Below are 20580 nucleotides of genomic sequence, written 5' to 3' on the forward strand. Positions count from 1 at the left end.
GACGGCACATACAACAACAACAACAAGAAAAGAATTGAGGAACATGTGGAACTAATTAAAATATCAAATATTGAAATACACTATGTCAATGGTGATTTGATGAGTGCCATTTTATTTCAGACTGATTTTGTAGTATAGTATTTGCCTTTTTTGACATATGAGGAAAATTCAGAAGAAAATGCTAGAATCAATTGTCCAGGTTTTATACAGTGAGATTTGAACATCACATCAAGATGTCCAAATTCAAATTACACAATCGTTTGCCAGTACCACAGTGGACTCTTTAAAATTGAATTTGAAATGAATGGAGTTAATTACTAAACCCATTCCATTGGATAAAATGACATTTTCATGATGGCCTTTTTATAGTATTTGAACTAGTAACATCATTGTTACTCTTACATTTTATGTCTTTTATAAGGAAGTATCTTTGGAGTCAAGGAAAGAGATTTGCCTTTCCTGTATGTTAAGCATCAAAACAGTAAGTTATCAAAAATGGGATACAAAGAGATAGTAGTATTCATAACATATATCCTGATATCTCTTTTACATTCTCATCAGGTTTTAAATGACATATGTTATGGCCAGAATATTGTAGACATGATAAATTTCAAATTTACTGGAAACTTGAGATACACATCCCAACTTTGTTATTTAAAGTAAAGATATCTTTAAAGTAAATAAGTCCATACATCTTAGGGACTATGAATATTTATTCTACGGAGTAGCAGTGGAAACGGGAACCATTGAAATCTGAAGATATTTGAAAGGTTATAAGGGATCTCTGGCAGCCTTGTAGTAAGGAGCTGTGCTGCCATCCTGAAGGCAATTGGTTCAAATCTCAAATCTACCATTTGATCTGCAGAGGAAAGATGGGCAATCTCCTCTCATGTAATATTCTGCCTCTTAAAACCAACTAGAGAGGTCAGCTCCAACTTGACAGTACATATAAACAACAATATTATACTAAAAGGTGATTAAATTGTTTATTACCAAACTGAATACATGAATACTAATTCATGAGAAACAGATGAAAGTTTCAAGAAGATAAATGTTAGTTAGATATAAAAATTGCCAATATTCATACTGATGTTTTATGGAGATACAGTTTACCAGTGTTGGGAGGTTTAAGCAGAGGTCAAGAGAACTAGTTCGCTACAATGAAAGGATTCTTTAACAATTATGAGGAAGAGATCTTATGAAATGCCTGCTTTTATTCAGTAACAAAATATGCATTTTTATATTTTCTTCTAAATTAAATTTCCATGAACATTCATTCTTTTCTTTCCCGATGATACATGTTTTTATAAAAAATTAATAGTCTTTTTCAGATTTTGCTGTAGCTTGCTTTAACGTCATCATTATACAGGCTAAAATATGTGCCCAAAGTATTTTACAGTTTATTTTTTCATATTTGCTTAGTTTGCTCACTTCATAGAGTCACATCGCCCAATTTATTTTTTCTGACAAAAGAAAATTTGGTCTTTAGATCTTGCTTAATTTCCAGGAGTAGTAGTAATTGGCTTTATGCTTAATATTGCTTTTCTATAAAGAAACATATTTTCATGCCTATATAAGAGTTATCAAATAGTTAACGAAGTTGGACGTTGATGAGATCTAGCTGAAAGGAACTTTCCCTGTTTAAGAGATTTGATCTCGCAGACCATATTCCTTGTACAATTACCACAAAATAAATTCTTTCAATGGTCTGTGAAGTCATTTGACAACATTCATTAATGGTCGATTCACTATTAATACTTGAATGATGAATCTATTTTATTAGTGCAGAAATACTTCATATATTAAATTATTGACCTAGATCCTTACTTGTAACAATACTAAAAAAAAAGTATTTACTCATAGCTGACCCACCTGTGGGTTTCCAATGTACTCTCTTTCTCCTTTGGGACAACTGTTCAAGTCAAACTGCTAAAGGGTCATGGCCTTTGGGTTAGAAACTATGATTCTATAAAACTGTCCAAGCTTTTGGCTATATTTATCAATTGGGGCAATTGGGGCTTGTTTTGTTTGTCAGTTTAGCATTTAGTGTCTTATGGAGAGAACACTAATGACTTGGTAGAGATCTCAGTTTGAACTATAGTGTCTCTGTTTTTAAGACGGACTCTTACATAGAAAAGTACTTACTTGGTATGTAGAATATAATGTCCTCTTAGGGGCCTAGTGGTAAGGAGTTGCGCTGCCAACCAAAAGCAAATGGTTCTGGGAGAATGAGCAGTCTCCTCCCATGTGTTTTACAACCTCTGAAAACCATTGTAGGGCGAGCAGTGAGTCAATTCTGACTTCTCATTACATAACACACACACACACACACACACACACACACACACACACATTTTTCTTCTTTTCTTTGTAGAATGCTCTTATGTCCATTTAGATATATAAATCTCCCATTTTTTCTTTGTTAATGTGTTCAACAGCTTCCTTTCAACTATAGACTTAAAATGAGAAATAACTCACTTGGTAGCTATGGAACAAAAGAATACCTTAGTTTTTCATATATAACTCTCTTAGCAAATAACACACATGTAACATGAAAAGCTCATGTAAGAAGCTAATGTAACAAGGAATTGTGTGGTTTGGAAAAAAATAATGTATTATTTGCAAAATTATATTATTTTAATAGTGTTTTTGGAGCTTTTTGTTTGTTTCTACAATCCCTTTTGGAATGTATTTGGGTAAATTTTTAAGTTTATTTTTCATATATGTCATATATATTTATATTTTATATATGTCATATATGTATTTCATATATGTCATATATGTATTTCATATATGTCATATATATATTTTTCATATAGCAGTTTCATTTCAGAATTTCTTTACTGCTAGGCGAACCATGGAGCTTCTCACACAGAACTGGAATCTTTCAAAGAAACTCAGGATTCCCGCCATAAGTCGTCTTCAGAAGATTCATAATGTTGACATTGTTTTTGAAATTCTGAAGTCACGAGGAATTCAACTAACTGATGAGCATGGTAATAACTTGGCAGAGATGAAACATTTTTCTTCCCCCAAATTGTGATGTCATATATTAATATGTTATCTTTTCATCTGTAGGAAATACTATACTATCTAAGGATATTGTGGATAGACACAGAGAAAAAACCCTTGCATTGCTTTGGAAAATAGCATTTGCGTTTCAGGTATTGAAAGTTTGGTTCATTTTAGATTTTAAATCTCAACTTGTAAAAACAATTTGAGTCAAGAGAAAACTAATAAGAAAAGTGACTTGTATTTGGGGTTTATGCTATTCTGGAATTGTGATAAAAACTATAGATAAATATAGCAGTATATACACACACAAACATACACAATCTATATGTACATATTGGGAGCACTGGTCGCCTCATGGCAAGAAGCTGTGTTGCAAACCTGAAGTCACATAGTTTGAATCCACCACCTGCTCCACATGAGAAGGATGGGCAATCTCCTCCTATGCAATTAACTGCCTCTGAAAACTGACTGGAGGGTTAGCTAAGAGTTAACTCCAACTTGATAATATAAAAAAAAAAAATACAACCACAGTGTATATAAATATAGTCATGCATAGATACTGTATATATCGTAGTGGGTAGATGTATATATCTCCCTATAAAGTAAATTGTTATCTCTTGAGATGGGGAAGCAAGCTGAAAGTTATATTTTTTATAAGAAATAGAGGTGAGTGGGGCCTTAAATCCCATAGTCTCAATCAAGCATTCCACCACTTCAATATAGATTGGTTTTGTCTTTAGTAAATGTGAGGCTTTGCTTGTTGATTTTGTTAATTACCATCAAGTTGGTGTCTACTCATAGTTGACTCTCTAGTGGGTTTTCAGAGATATTAATCCCTTGGGAGGAGATTGCCCAGTTTGTTTTTTTTTTAGATTGTCCATTTTTGTTCCTCAGATAGGCCAACAGATTTCAACTGCCTGCTTGTGGGTTGACAGCTAACTTTCTACCCTCTAAGAGATGAGGTAGTAACACAGTTTATCCAAATATAAAAATTAGTTTTGTTTCTTTGGGGTTAGAGATACCATCGTTTATTCTTTTCTGTGTTTCAGGTGGACATTTCCCTTAATTTAGATCAATTAAAGGAAGAAATTGACTTTTTGAAACAAACAAAGAGTATAAAGAAAGCATTATCTGCACTGTCGTGCCATTCTGATATTGTGACTAATAAGAGAGAAGACAAAAGGAATAGTGGTCTATCTGAACAGTATAGTGAAAGCATAAAGCTGTTAATGGATTGGGTTAATGCTGTTTGCGCCTTCTATAATAAGAAAGTAAGTTTCTGTGTTTTTCTTTTCACCTAATATTTTCAAATACATTTTGGTTAATCTTAAGTAAGTGAAACTTCTCAAACTCAGAACGAACATTGCTATCAACTTCAAACCAACTCTAATCTTCCAGTGGGTTTTCCAGAGGCTGTAAATCACAAGGGAGAAGATTGCCTAATAGTGTATTTGAACTGCCAGCGAAGTGCTACCTTTAGATTAGCAGCCCCTCCTCCCTACAGACTACGTTACCAGAATTTAATGTACAAATATTTTCCTCTATTTCTTAAATAATTTAGTATGTATATATATACATATATAGGCAAGCTTTTCCTCAAATAAATTAGCATACTTATAATGTATTTCATCTGATTTAAGATGTCATCAGTTACATGATTTCATGTATCATTCATAGTTATACAATTTCATGTATCATTATCATTAATTATATAATTTCATGAATCATTAACAAAGAAAATATGAGACATATGCATACAGCAATCATATCCAAGGATTATATTCTTGATATTAAGGTAAATGCATATAATGCTCCCTATTGTAAAAAACAACAGAGAGGCAACCTTACCATTAGGTAAAGGGAGGAGGGAAAAAAATATAAGAGGATCTTTCTATAATAATTTGTTAAGTTATATTTCTTTTTTTTTATATTTTATTTTTCCTTTTTTAATTAAAATTTTTTATTAAGGATTTTTTAAATTCAACATATATATATTTTTTACAGCATATTCTTTCCATTTAATTTTTTCCTCATTCATTCATTGTTGTACATTTTCCTCCCTGCCCACCTCTCCCCACAGTTATACATTGTTACAATCTTTCATTGTTATACATTCCCCCCCAAGTCCATTGTCCACTTTAAGGTGCATTTCTTTTTCAGTAATCTTGTCATGAAAATAATACCTAATCCTATTTTCCTTTTAAACAGTTCTCTCCCTTATCTGTTTCAATACAGTATACATTATTTATCCTCTCTTTTCTTAGGTTCCCCCCCAGCCCCGATGTCAGTCCTATTTGGTAACAGGATGCACTATGTAATATTTGTCCTTTTATGACTGCGATATTTCACTCAGCATAATGTCTCCCAGGGTCACCCATTTTGTATAATATTTTATGAGTTCCTTGTTTTTCAATGTAGCATAGTATTTTATTGTGTGAATATACCACAGCTTCTCTATCCGTTGGTTTGTTGATGGGCACTTGAGTTGTTCCCAGCTCCTTGCTATTGTGAACAAAGCCGCAATTAACATGGATGTGCGTATATCTGCTTGGGTGGCAGTTATGGTTTCTTTGGGGTATATTCCCAGCAGTAGTATTGCTGGGTCAAATGGTAATTCTGTATTGGAAGTCTTTAAATGTAGAGGGGAAAATTCTCTGACCTACACAAATTAATAATATAGTAAAGGATGGAAAGCAGGAACAGTGATAAAAAGTATATTTCGATATAGCAAATTGTTTTTTTTTGACCAAGCATTGTTAGTAGAAGAATCATTAATTAGACAAATAATCTATATGATAGTTACTAATAGTGAGCCAAAAAGAAATTTTAATAAAATTCTACTTTTAGAATAGCTAATATTTTATAATTATGAATTTGTGATTATGACACTAGATACTATTAAAAAGTAATGTGATTCTCTTAGCTATCGAAAAAAAGAGAAAGTCATTGGTTTATGAAAGTATTAGTATCTGTATTACTAACTAAATGTACTAAGTTCTTTGGTTTTTTTTTCACTTAGGTGGAGAATTTTACAGTGTCTTTCTCAGACGGCCGAGTGTTATGTTACTTGATCCACCACTACCATCCCTCCTATGTGCCATTTGAGGCTATATGTCAACGTACTACTCAAACTGTGGAATGCACACAAACTGGTTCAGTGGTTTTGAATTCATCATCTGAATCTGATGCTAGTTTTTTAAATATGTCTCCTAAAGCATCTGATCTTGGTTAGTCTCAACTTAATTGATTTTAGAAAATTTTCATTTGCTAGGTGTTATTTTTTGGCTAGTCCAGAGTAATTTCTGGGTGTTTTGGTTTTTTTTCTCTTTCCCCCGCCCTCCATTTACATAGTAGAAGAGACTTCAGAACTATACAAAGAGCTCCTAGAAAATGAAAAGAAAAATTTTCAGTTAGTGAACTCTGCAGTTAGAGACCTTGGTGGAATACCTGCCATGATTCATCATTCTGATATGTCAAATACAATTCCAGATGAAAAGGTAAATATAAAGAAATTTTTTAAAACCAGTAGTGTCTCAGAAGATGTTGTCTTCTCTCAATCCTCTATTTTCATCTCTTGCGGTTTCTTTTCTTTTAGGTGGTTATTACTTATTTGTCATTTCTTTGTGCAAGACTTTTGGATCTTCGTAAAGAAATAAGAGCTGCTCGACTTATACAAACAACTTGGAGACGATATAAACTAAAAATGGATCTACAACGCTATCAGGTACTCCTGAACAATGGGAATACTAGTCTATGAATTGCACATTATAAAAGGCCAGTTAATTTTTATGTGGTTTGTCTTTGACTGACATGAAGTTATTGAGATAAAGGCAATGATTGTGTGTGTCTGAGTTGAAATTAGACATGAATATTTTCCTCTAACTTGTACTGTTTGCTTTAATCAATACATCATTCAGCTTCTATCCTTTTACTTTCTTTGCATTGGAAAGTAGAATGATTTATCCGCTTTGTGAAGAATAAACTAAGGATACTTGACCTAATCTAACTTCATAGAGAGGAATTCTCCCTTTTATTTTCATGTTGTGGTCAGTGAAGCTTGTTATTAGAAAGCGCTAATCAGGACTGGATGCTAAGTGTCTAATTTGGGGGTGTGCAACCCTATTATGCCATAGCCATGTCTTCAAACACATCCTTGATTAGGTATGACAGTGATATTTTGTTTTCCACTATTTTATTTCTCAAAATATTTAAGATGTAAACATGAAAATAAGTATTATTTATTGTTTCCTTTCATGACCCTAATAAAAAGATCACCTATTCAAATGCTGCTCTGTGGCTGGCCAATGGGCAGGCTCTTCCTATAAAGATTTATAGCTTCAGAAACTCGGTAGAGGGTTCTTATGAGTTAGATTCAACTTGACAGTTGTAAATTTAGTTTGGATAAACAATATTTCAAATCAGATTTGGAAAAAACATTAATTAAATAGTTTGTACTGCCCCTCTCAAAATCATTGAGACATAGACAATGTCTTAGACTTGGTCACAAATGACAAAAATGTGAAGACAGTGGGGGAATGGCCACGTCTGACCTCTGTTGACTCTTTAAGGGGAGACTGTCCCTCTCAATAGCATCCATAACAGAAAACATGAGCAACACAAAACTAATTTCTGTGAGTCAGGCATGTCCTCCCTGGTCCTGCACTTCTTTCTACTAATTTTAACAGGAACTAATGAAAAATTATTTGAGAAGCTGGACTCTGTGAATAAGATGTCGTTTCAGGATTGGAAGAAAATTCATCAATAACCTTCCGTATGCAGGTGACACAATCTTGCTTGCTGAAAGTGAGAGGAATTTGAAGCACTTACTGCAGAGGATCAAAGACTGTAGCCTTCAATATAGATTGCATCTCAACATCAAGAAAACAAAAATCCTCACCACTGGACCAATTGACAACCTGATGATGATGGACGAAAGATTGAAACTGTCAACGACTTCATCTTATTTAGATCCACAATCAGTAGAGTTGGTATCACTAGTCAAGAGATCAGGAGCTTTATTGTACTGGGGAAATCTGTCGTTAGGACCTCTCCACATTGAGAAGCAATGCTATTAGTTTGAGGATTAAGGTATGCCTTATTCAGTCCATGGTCTAGTTTTTCAGTCATTTACTATTCATTGAGAGCTGGATAATTAATATGGGTGATAGAACAATAATTGATGACTTTGAACCATGGTATTGGAGAAGAGTGCTGACTATCTCATAGATTGCCAAGAGAACAAACAGATATGTCTTAGAGAAGGTGCATTCAGAGTGCTTCATAGAGGCATTGATGATAAAACAATTTCTCCCATTCTTTGGGCATGTTGCTAGGAGAGGCTGTTCATTGGAGAGGGGCTTCAGGCTTGGAAAGGTGAAAGAACAGTGAAGGAAATGAAGACCAGTGACTGTAGCAGTAGGCTTGAGTGTGTCAAAGATTGTGAGGATGGCACAGGATAAGATGGGGATTGTATTTGTCATTCATAAGGAGCTATATGTTGTGCTCAACGGGATAATACCTAACAACGAAAGTATGTTCTACTGGGTCTGAAATCTGTTTCAGTAGCTACACAGACTGCACAAACTATACCCAACAATTATGGGAGTCTATTAGGGAAGTTAACACATTATAACTCAGGTTGGCAGTTGGATACAATTTCTCAATCAGGACAGCTTTTGAAGTATGCTCACAGGTTGTCTATCCATCAGTCTTGTGTCTTTTGGCCTGTGTTACTGCTTTCTTGTTGTTGTTGTTGTTATGTGCCGTTGAGTCGCCTGCGACTCATAGCAACCCTGTGTACAACAGCCCTAAACTCTGCTCTGTCCTGTGCCAATTGCACTGTCTCCGACACTCCCATCCCAATTACCCTAGTCACTGAATCAATCCACCTCATAGAGGGCCTTCCTCTCCTGCGCCGTCCCTCCACCCTCCCAAGCATGATGTGCCTCTCTAAGGACCGGTCTCTCCTCACAACATGTCCAAAGTATGTTAGATGGAGCCTCAGAATCCTTGCCTCCAAGGAGCCACCTGGTTTAACCCTTTCCAGGACAAATCTGTTTGTTTTCCTAGCAGTCCATGGTATTCTCAATACTCTTCTCCAGCACCACATATCAAAGGCATCAATTTTCCTTCTATCCTCCCTGGTCATTGTCCAACTATCTGATGCATAACAAGTGATTGCGAAGACCATGGCCTGTATCAGACGCACCTTAGTCTCCAGAGAGACACCACTGCTCTTCAGTACTGTGGAGGGGTCCCTAACAGCAGACTTTCCCATGGCAATGCGCCTTTTAATTTCCTGGCTGCTGGTGCCAAGAGTGCTGACTATGGAGCCAAGCAAACTAAAGCTGTGTACAATCTCAATCTCTTCACCATCCATCCTGATGCTGCCAATTGGTCCAGTGGTGAGAATCTTTGTCTTCTTGACATTGAGCTTCAATCCATGTTGTAGGCTGCAGTCCTTGACGCTCTGCAGCAGGCGCTTCAGGTCCTCTTCAGTTTCAGCAAGCAGGGTTGTGTCATCCGCATAACGCAGATTGTTGATAAATCGTCCACCAATCTTGACCCCACATTTCTTCTCATAGAGCCCAGCCTCCCAGATAATCTGTTCTGCATATAGGTTGAAAAGGTATGGAGATAGGATGCATCCCTGGCGTATGCCCTTCCCAATTTTGAACCATGCAGTGTTCCCTTGCTCTGTTCTGACGACTGCCTCCTGGTCCAAGTATAAGTTTCGCATTAGAACGATCAAGTGTTCTGGGATTCCCATTCTTCTCAGAGTCAACCATAGTTGGTTATGATCTACACAGTCAAATGCCTTTGCATAGTCAATGAAACACATATAGGCATTCCTCTGGTATTCCCTGCTTTCAGCCAAGATCCATCTAACATCAGCTACAATATCTCTAGTACCACGACCCCTTCTAAACCCAGCCTGGACTTCTGGTAGTTCTCTGTTGATGTGCTGTTCCAGTCGTTTTTGGATAATCTTCAGTAAAATCTTGCTTGCATGTGAAATCAGTGAGATTGTTCTGTAGTCTCCACATTCTGTTGAGTCACCTTTCTTTGGGATAGGAGCAAATATCGATCTCTTCAAACATCTCCCATCTCCAAAAGTTCTCCAACAAGCATGGGCAAATACTCCTAGCTCTGGTTCCATAGGTAGTCAACTCAAGTCAACTCTGCTCAGTTTAAACCTGGTGGACTTGCGAAAGAAACTAGCCAGTTTCCTTGTGGATAGAGTAACACATTCTGTTTGCATGTTCCTGTCCAGTGATGTGGCAAAGGCAAGGGTATGACCTCGGAAAGCCATTTTAAGCAGTAGACCTACTATAGCACAGTAAGGTTCCAAACAGTGTTTAGAGAGTTGCTATGAGTCATAGTTGACTCTGTGTCCCCTAACAGCAACAGTAGCTACTACATGGTCTCTGTGCCTTGCCTATCTTGTTCAACACTTTCACAAGATCTGCCTCCTTCCCTACACCCTGTACTGCTGAAAACTCTTTGGAGAAGTATAAGAAATTAAGGAAGACTCTCCTGCAGAATCCTGCTATATATAGAGTTGTACTTGAAAGATTTAGAATTCCAGTTGTCAAGGGGTTTGAAATATATTTTCTCTTCAAAATATAAATACGTTGTTGTTATGTGCCATTGAGTCATCTGTGACTCATAGTGATACTATGTACATTAGCTCTGAAAGCTGCCCTATCCTGAGCCAATGTCATCATTTCCTACAGAACTAATCCCATTGCCCCAGTCATTTGGTGAATCCATCTCATTTGGGGTCTTCCTCACCTGTGCTGTTCATTTACCCTTCCAAGCATGATGTCTCTTCCCGAGGACTGGTTAGTCCCTCCTGGCCACGTGCCCAAAGTATGTGAGACAGAGCCTCAAAATCCTTGCCTCTAGGGAGCAAACGGGTTTCACCCTCTCCAGAACATACCTGTTTTTTCTCCTGCCAGTCCACAGTATGTTCAACACTCTTCTCCAGCATCACAACTTAAAGACATCAATCCTTCTTTTATCATCCTTAGTTATTGTCCAGCTCTCTGATGCACAGAAAATAATTGCAAAGACCGTGGCCGGGATCAGGCACATTCTAAGTCTCTAGACTGACATCATTGCTCTTCAGTATTCTAGAGAGGTCACTGACAGCCGACTTTCCCAATGCAATTCATCTTTAGATTTCTTCACTGCTGGTGCCAAGAATTTTGATTGTGGGATCAAGCAAGCTGAAAAAGTAACAAACAATCTCAATCTCTTCTCCATCCATCAAGAAGCTGCCAGTAGTCCATGTGGTGAGAATCTTTGTTTTCTTGATGTTGAGCTTCAATCCATAATAAAGACTATAGTCTTTCACCATCTGAATCAAATACCTCATGTTCTGTTAAGTTTCAGCAAGCAAGGTTGTATCATCTGCATAATACAGGTTGTTGATGAGTCTTCTTCCAATCCTGATGCCACATTCCTCCTCATAAAGTCTTGCTTCCTAAACCATCTGTTCTCCATATAGACTAAAAAGGTAAGGAGATAGGACGCATCGCTGGCGCACACCTTTACTGATCCTGACCATGCAGTGTTTCCATTCTCTGTTCTGACTACTGCTTTCTAATTTAGTATAGATTTTGCATAAGCACAATTAAGTGTTCTGGGATTCCCATTCTTCTCAAAGTCAACCACAATTTGTTGTGCTCCACACAGTGAAATATCTTTGCATAATCAATGAAACAAAGACATTCCACTGGTACTATCTGCTTTCAGCCAAGATCCATCTAACGTATTATATATTGACTCCACCAGTTTCTTAGTTTTTTTGTTAATGAGACCTCCTTTTTTCAAGTAATTCTTTGAGCTAAGTAATAGATATTTCTGTTTCTCTCCTTCCTACAAAAATAAACCGTTATTCTACTATTCAGTTACATCTTTTTTTTGTATTTGAAAAAGAAAAGATTCTTTTTCTATAATCTAGTAGAAATATGGTAATAACTGTGAAAGCTAGAAACACAGAAGGAAGACTAAAATGTTGTTATTGTTGTTAGGTACTGTTGAGTATGACTTAGAGTGACCTCATGAACAACTGAACCCTGTCCTGTCCTGTGCCTTCCTCATCTCTGATACACTTGAGTTTATTGCTATAATTATTCTATCTGGTTGATGGTTTTCCTCTCTCTCTCCAACTCTCCACCTTTCTACGCCTGAGGTGCCTTTCCAAGGGATAGCCTCTTCTAGCAACATGCCCAAAATATATGAGGCAAAGCCTGCAGAGAGCACTTTGGTTACACTTTCTCCAACACATATCACTTTGTTCTTTTGGTAGTCCATGGAATAGCCAATAATTTTCTCCAACACCACAGTTCAGAGGCATCAATTCTTTTATCATCCTTTCTCATGGTCTAACTCTCAGAGGTTTAGCAAATGAGTGAAAAGACTATGGCCTGTATTGGATGCACTTTAGTCTTCAAACTGATATCATTGTTCCTCAGTAATTTAGAAAGATCTCTGACTGCAGATTTTCCCAATGCAAAATGTGTCTCCTGATTTCCTGACTGCTGGTACCAAAGGTGTTGATTGTGGATCCAAGTAAAATGAAATTGTTGACAATTTCAATCATTTTTCTATTTGTTATAATGTTGCCTATTGTTAGAGTGGGCAGAATTTTATTTTCTTAATGTTGAGATGTCTTTGATCTTCTTTTGATCTTTGTTCTTTTCAACAAGTACTTCAAGTCCTCCTCATTTTCAGCAAGCAAGGTTATGTCATCTACATAATGCATTTTGTTAATGAGTCTTCCTCTGATCCTGATGCTACATTCTTCTTCATAGAGTCCAACTTCGGGAATGATTTGTTCAGCATATAGATTAAATAGGTATGGAGGGAGAATACAACCTTGACACACACCTTTCTTACATTTAAACCATGTAGTGTTCTCTTGCCTCATTTGGACAACTTCTTGGTCTAGTTCTAGGTTTTATATGAGCACAATTAAGTGTTCTGGGATTCCCATGCTTCTAATGTTAGCCATAATTTGTTATGATCCACCCCGTCAAATGTCTTTGCATAGTCAATGAAGCACTAATAGACATTCATCTAGTAGCCTCTGTTTTCCACTAGGCTCTATCTGGCATTTACAGTGATATCCCTGCTAGCCTTTTCTAAACCCAGACTGAACTTTTGGCAGTTCTCTGTATATGCACTGTTTTTAGCCATTTTTAAATGTTTTCATTAGTATTTTACTTACATGTGATATTAATGATGTTGTTTTATAATGTCCACATTCTTAGATAATTTTTCTTGGGAATGGGAACAAATATGGATCTTTTCCACTCAGTTGGCCAGGCAATTGTCCTCTAAATCTTGGTATAGACTAGTGAGCACATTCAGTGCTACATCTATTAATTGAAACATGTCAGCTTTTATCCCATCGATTCTTAGGGACTTATTTTTTGCCAATGACTTCAGTGCAGCTAGAACTTCCTTCATTAACATTGATTCTTGATCATATGGTACTTCCAGAAATATTTCCATGTAAGCCAGTTCTTTTTTGGTACGGTGATTCTGTGTATTCCCTTCATCTTTTTTCTCTTCCTGATCATTCTTGGTTTTGCCCATAGCATCTCTTAGTATTGCAACTTGAGGCTTGAGTTTATTTTTCAGTTCAGACTGAAATGGCATCCATTAATAGAGAGCTATAGAAAACTGGTAAGTCTGCAGCCTGTCAAGTGAAAAACGTGAAAAAGCCCGAAAAAACAAGGCAATTGTATCAAGTTCCTGCTTTCTTGTCTATATTCCATGGCATTAACTGTTGTTCAAAACCCAAAAAAACTCACACTCTTTGAGTCAGAGCCACTCATCACTGATCACCCTCCAGTAGGTTTTCAGAGGTCATAAATTGTGTGTAGGGAAATTCCTCATCTTTATTCCATGGAGGACCTGGTGGATTAGAACACTAGTGGCAAGAAGCTGCGCTGAAGTCCCGAAAGCATACAGTTTGAGGCCACCAGCTGCTCAGTGGGAGAAGGATGGGCAACTCCTTCCATGTGTGATTAACTCCCTCTGAAAATTGCTGGAAATTCAGCTATGGATCAGTTCCAACTCTATGGTACGCAACGACAACAACAACAACCAGAGCTCTTGATTCCAACATAAGGGAGTCCCTGTGTAAATCAAAATCAAACGTTCCAAGGGAGTTCTGGTGACCTAGTGACAAGACGCTGCACTGCTATCCCAGACGTATGCGGTTCAAATCCACCAGATGCTCTGCTGGAGAAGGAGGGGGCAATCTCCTCCTGTACCAGTCAGATCTGATTTCACGGTACATGTGAAAATAATACAATAAATATTAAAAAAAACCCCAAAAACACAAACAAACAAAAAACCCCAGACGTTCCCTGGTCTTGTGCTGTCCTCACAATGACTTCTGTACTTGAAGATGTTACTAACAGTGACTTTCAATCCATGTCGTGTAGGATCGTTTTTTCTTTCTCCTACTCTCCACTTTACCAAGCATTGATGCCCTTCTGGCCCCTCCAGAAAACATTTCAATGTATGTGAGACAGAATGTCACCATTGTCACTTTTAAAGACCATTCTTCCAAGACAAGTCTGTTTGCTCTTTTAGTGTTTCATTATATGTTCGATATTCTTTGTCAGCACAATTCAAGGACACCAGTTCTTCTTTGACATTTCTTATTCATTGTCCATCTTTTCTATGAATGTGAGGTATTTGAAAGTACCATGTCATGGGTCAGGGACACTTTAGTCCTCAAAGTAGTGTCCTTGTTCTTTATTACTTTAAAGAGTTCTTTGCAAATCTGTCTGTTGGATTCTCTCATTTATTTCTTTGGCTGCTAGGTAAAGCCAGACAGATTGTGTGGTTCATATCCTGATTATTGCCAGTGGGACTGGTAAGTCCTTTGACCTCTCCTTTTCAGCTTCCCAATAATGGTCTTTGAGTCGAGTCTTCCTATCTGTACATATGCCTACTATTGAGTATATGTGAGTAACTCATAGAAGGTTGAGAATGTTATCTTAGCATGCTGTAAGGAGTCAGTATCTGTGTCAATAGCTGTTCATTACCAGAAGTAACAGAAATAAAAACATGCAGGATATTGGCTCCTAGTGGTCTCAGAGCAGCTCATTTCTCCCTGGCCACTGTGGCTTTTATCCAGCTCTTATGTCCCATAAGGGAGCTCTGATGACTCAAAAGCTGCTCCTCTCTGGCAGTTCAAATACCCCAGTGGTTCCATAGGCAAAATATGAGCGGTCTCCGCCTGTGCAATTTACAGTCGCTGCTGTACATAACCTGCTGGAGAGTCAGTTCTGAATTAGTTCTGACTTGGGCAATAAGTTTGTGGGTTTTATTTGAGTTTACATCCCATTTCAGAACCTGGACTATATTTTATTCTCTTGTGTCTGCGGTTTAAATTCACAATGTCTTCTATCTTAAAGAGGAGTATTTTGCTTTATTTACATTATAACACAACAATGCTACCTTATACTGTTAGATATTTTGTTTATTTTAAGAGTTTCATTCTCTTTAAATACTATCTTGAAAATCAAACATGAATTCCCTGGAACCTATATAAGAATTATACATGATTACTCCCTGTATTGGTTTTATCTTGATTACTGAGGAGCTGTTGATAGAACACACATGTCTATGGCCTTTATTTTAGGATAATAATTACTAGGAATCTTCATTTCTTTATGCAAATATGTCCGTAAGTCTACCAGTCAGCCCTTGAACATGCCCACTGTTGCCTCTATTTTAAAGATGAATGTATCTTACATTAAGCCTAAGGATATTTCATCTTCAGGATCAATTTGATCAATAAGCAAGAATAATTTAGGGATTCATGTGATAAAGTTTTTAATATATTTGTGTGTTTTTTTTCAAGGAGAGAGACAAAGCCGCAAGAATCATTCAGTCAGCTATCATCAATTTTCTAACTAAACGACGATTGAAAAGGGAGGTTAATGCTGCACTGATCATTCAAAAATATTGGCGGAGATTCTTAGCACAGAGAAAATTATTGATGTTAAAGAAGGAAAAACTGGAAAAAATTGAAAATCATTCAGCGTCTGTTATTCAGGTATAGTATCTTGGACTAATTTTTAATTAACAATATTTTTTAAATTAATGAGTTTTTTAAAGATGGTAAAATATAGTAGTTTTAAATGATTCTATTTTAGCTAATATTTCATTTTTATATTTATCAGCTGCCTATTGCTTGCATAATTTTTTGCTACGTTCAACATATTATCTTGAACTGATAATCTATAAAAACCAATTATTTGTGGCATATTACTTTTTCATATATTGCTAGATTCTACTTGTTAATATATAGTTTAAGAGTTTTGCAGGTTTGCTAATGAGACATAATGATCTGTTTCTTCTGGGTTTGATATTAGGGTAATGCTGTCTTTATAAACAAATTAGTTCTCGGATTCTTCTTAAAGTTTATGGAAGATTTTGTGTAGAATTGGCATTATTTCTGTTTTACAAAAAACTAACCAGAATAGTATGCCCTCGATATTTTTTATAAGAAAATTTTTAACTACAAATTTTAAATTTAAATTGTTGAACATTATTGTACATGAATGTTCTAGACTTTCCATGCTCTTGCCAACTTTTGTTGTTTTCTGATCTTTTGAACTTTCCTTTTAATGCTTGGATGAGGAGTTATCTTGCTTTTGCTTCTGCAAAATTTGTACCAAATCTGTACTTTATAGGTTTTTTTTGAGAAGTTTTAATATAGGTAGATGTTTGATTTTTAATAGGTCCTAGTAAACCGGTATTCCTTTAAGGGGAGAACTTCGTTGATGTATTGTTTGGTCTTATAAAGTAGAATCCAACTCCTACTGACAACCTAACAAAACACTGCCTGGTACTGTACCATCATCAATAGTGATTGTTATGTTTGAGCCCATGTTGTGGTCCCTGTATCACTCTGTCTCCTTTAGGGTCTTAGTCGATTTTGTTGACTCTCTGCTTTACCAAACCTGATGTCCTTTTCCAGGGACTGGTGGCTCCTCACATCATGTACAAAGTACATGAGATAAAATTTTATTAATTCTAAGGAGCATTCTGGCTTTATTTCTTCCAAGATAGATTTGTTCATTCTTCTAGCGTATTTAACATTGTTAACCCTGTAATTTAAATTTGTGAGTTTTTCTTCAGTCTTCCTTACACATTGTTCAGTTTTCACATGTATATGATGTGACTGAAAAATAATATGGTTTGGGTCAAATGCACCTTAGTCTTCAAAGGTGACATTTTGACTTTGTAACGTTTTATGGATGGAAATACTTGGCAGCAAATTTGTCCAGTGCAACATTTCACTTGATTTATTGACTGCTCCTCCTATCGGTACTGATTGTGGATTTATGCAAAATTAATTCCTTGACAACTTCTTACTTTTCTCTATTTATTGTGATACTGCTTATTGATCCAATTGTGGAAAATCATGTTCTTTGCTGAGATGTAACCGTTCTAAAGGCTGTGGGCTTGGATCTTACCAGTAAATTCTTAAAATCTTGATTTTCACCAAACAAGGTTGTGTTGTCTGCAAATCACAGATTGTTAAAGAGTCTTCCTCCATTTCTTTTACTATGTTCTTCTTCATGTAGTCCATCTCATCGTCTAGGTAATTTATTTGCTTAGCATACAGATTGAATAGGCATGGTGAAAAGTTACAACCCAGACATATATACCTGTCCTGATTTTAAACCGTGCAATATCCCATTGTTCTGTTCAAACATGTAATAATTTACAATTTCTTCATGAAACTCTGGTGGCCTAGTGATAAGAAGCTGTGCTGCAATTTGAAAGGCACACAGTTTGAATCCTTTAGTTGCTTTGTGGAAGAAGGATGGACAGTCTCCTCTTGTGAGGTTTACTGCCTCTGAAAACTTGCTGGAGGGTCAGCTGTGGGTAAGTTCCAACTCAAGGACATAAAACAACAACATGGGAACAAATGAATTCTTTTAAATGACTATCCTTTATAATGTTATTCATAATTTGTTATCAAAATTTAAAAAAAATACCTTTGCTTAGTTGATAAAAGGTAAAAATTTTTCTGATGTTTTCTGTTTTCCTGCTGACAGGTGATATCAGCAATGATATTCTTCCTTTTACATGCTCTTCTGAAATCAGCTTGGATTTCTGGTAGATCCCTGGCAGTGTTTCCTTGTCTGTGTTATCATCCAGTAATTTCTGTAGTGTCTGTTGGACCATTTTTCTTTGCAATGAGGATAAACAGGGATCTTTTCCAATCATTTGGCCAGATGGCTACCTTCAAATTTGTTGTCATCTAGAAGTGAGTACCTCTATTTGTTTAATCATTTCAAATGATATTCTCTTAATTTTTGGAACCCTTCCCCAGACTCCAAATTGGTCTTCAGTGAAGTGTAGACTTCTTTTTTTGATGCCTTTGTTTTTTATTTCTTCTTCTTGTGTGCTATCTCCAGAAATGGCAGAACCTCAACCAATTATTCTTTATACAGTGGCTCTGTGTTTTGTTTTTTTCATCTTCTTTTGGGGTAGTGGCACAACACACTGTGAACCACTCTGTAGCTCTTCCCTGCCATCCTCTTTTGATTGACAAAAAATCCTTCACTATTGCACCGTCTTAAATTTTGTCTCAAATTCTTTGAACTTCCAAAATCCTGAGCATATTCTTCCTTTTTAGTTTTCTAACCAGATCTTTGTACATCTCATTAGAATACTTTAGGGAAAACTTTCTTTTGTACTATAGAGTCAACTATGATTCAAAAAGACCCTATGAACAATAGGTGACAACTTTGTCTTTTTTGCACTATCATCATGATCTTCACCTTGCTCTAATCTATAGTCAATGTGTTATTCCAATTCATTGAAAGTCTTCATCTCTCTTGCTGACCCTTCAACTTTTCCTGCATGGTATCTTTTTCCAAGGATTGACCCCTCCTGACAATATGCTCATGGTAGATGAGGCAAAGTGTAGCCATCCTTGCCTCTAAGGTGCCCCCTGGTTGCACTTCCTCCAAGACAGATTTGCCCATGGTGTAGTCAATATTCTTCATAACATTACAGCAATTCAGAAGCACCTGTTCTTCTTCCATCTTCCTTATTCATTGTTTTAACTTTCCTAAGTATGTGAAGCATTTGAAAGTACAATGACTTGCATAAGGTTGGTTCACTTTAGGGTTTTTCCACTCAAATCTTTGCTTTTTGGCATTTTATAGAACTCCTTGACAGCAAATTTCCCCAATGAAATATACATTTTGTTGATTTTAACTACTGCTATCATGGTTGTGGATTGTAGACCCAAGTAAAATAAATTGACATTTTCAAGCTTTTCTGCCTTCGTCATGATGTGTGATGAGGATGTTTATTTTCTTGATGTTGAGATGTATTCATATCGAAGGCTGTAGTGTTTTGATTTCTGTTTTAAGTGCTTCAAATCTTCTTCATTTTCTACCACCAAAGTTGTTCACTGCATAATGCATGTTGATACTGAGTGTTCCAATCCTGATGCCAGATTTTTCATGTTATAGTCAGCTTCTGAAATTATTTGCTCAGCATACAGATTGAATAGGTATAGAGAAAGGATACAACCCCAAAACACACATTTCCTGTTCGAAACGTGACATATTCCTTTGTTCAGATCTGACAACTGCTTCCTGGTCAGTGTATAGGTTTTGTATGAGTACAATTAAGTATACTTCTCAATGCTAGTCCTAATTTGTTAAGATTCATATGGTGGAATGACTTTGCATAGCCAATAAAACACAAGTAAACATCTTTCTGTTATTCTGGGAAAAGCTTAACTAATTGATTTGAGGCTTTCTTATTTCAAATAATAAATTAATGATATGGATTTTCTTCTAAGTATTATATTTTTATGTTGACACAATGACAGCTATTGTTGTGAAAGTTGACATTTTCATGGTGGAACTTTGCCAAGTAATTTTGGATTGCATTCTGGATATTTTGGATATTATGGCTTTTAAAGAAATATTGCAAATATTGATTTTTTATTTATAGTAACATATGCTCAGTGACAAAATAAAGATATATGTTACTACAAATCGTAGTATAGTAACATATTCTGAAGGAAGCTGTGATGGCTTAGTGGTAAGGAATTGAGCTGCTAACTAAAAAGTACATGGTTCCAATCCACCAGCTGCTCTGTGGAAAGAAGAAGAGCAGTCTCCTCCCTTGAGATTTACTGCCTCTAAAAACCTGCTGGAAGGTCAGTTCTATGAAGTTGGAATCAATATCAACAACAGCACTCAATAAAGGCTCTTTATTTTTCATAGATAAGTGACAGTGCTGAATGGAATTGCTATTTGTAATGAGCAGAGTTCTTAAGAGAGGAGGTGGACTTATTAAATAGCAAAACATTAGTATTTCAATTTACAGGCTGGTAGCAATATTTAGAAAGAGTGATAATAGAGGTATAAAATAAGCTAGCTACACTGACCTTTCTCAATGTTTCAAAAACAAAACAAATAGGGTTAAAGAGAATAAGGGTATGCGTTCTTCATTTCTGAATACTATTTGTGCTTTATTTTTCTTACTTAA

General features: G+C 36.1%; 1 protein-coding gene across 1 annotated transcript in view; it reads left to right on the forward strand.

The window, feature by feature from the left end:
- Positions 1-20580, forward strand: part of ASPM (asp (abnormal spindle) homolog, microcephaly associated (Drosophila)) — a 97283-nt gene that overhangs the window by 28401 nt on the left and 48302 nt on the right. The window contains exons 10-16 of the mRNA XM_006892118.1: positions 2834-2996; positions 3079-3164; positions 4065-4286; positions 6035-6242; positions 6370-6512; positions 6611-6739; positions 15911-16105. Of these exons, the coding sequence (XP_006892180.1) occupies positions 2834-2996; positions 3079-3164; positions 4065-4286; positions 6035-6242; positions 6370-6512; positions 6611-6739; positions 15911-16105 (1146 nt within the window). The remainder of the gene's footprint in view (positions 1-2833; positions 2997-3078; positions 3165-4064; positions 4287-6034; positions 6243-6369; positions 6513-6610; positions 6740-15910; positions 16106-20580) is intronic.

The sequence above is a fragment of the Elephantulus edwardii genome, unplaced genomic scaffold (genome assembly GCF_000299155.1).
Source record: "Elephantulus edwardii isolate Elephantulus edwardi_28Jun2011 unplaced genomic scaffold, EleEdw1.0 scaffold00110, whole genome shotgun sequence".
In the NCBI taxonomy this organism is placed as follows: domain Eukaryota; kingdom Metazoa; phylum Chordata; class Mammalia; order Macroscelidea; family Macroscelididae; genus Elephantulus; species Elephantulus edwardii.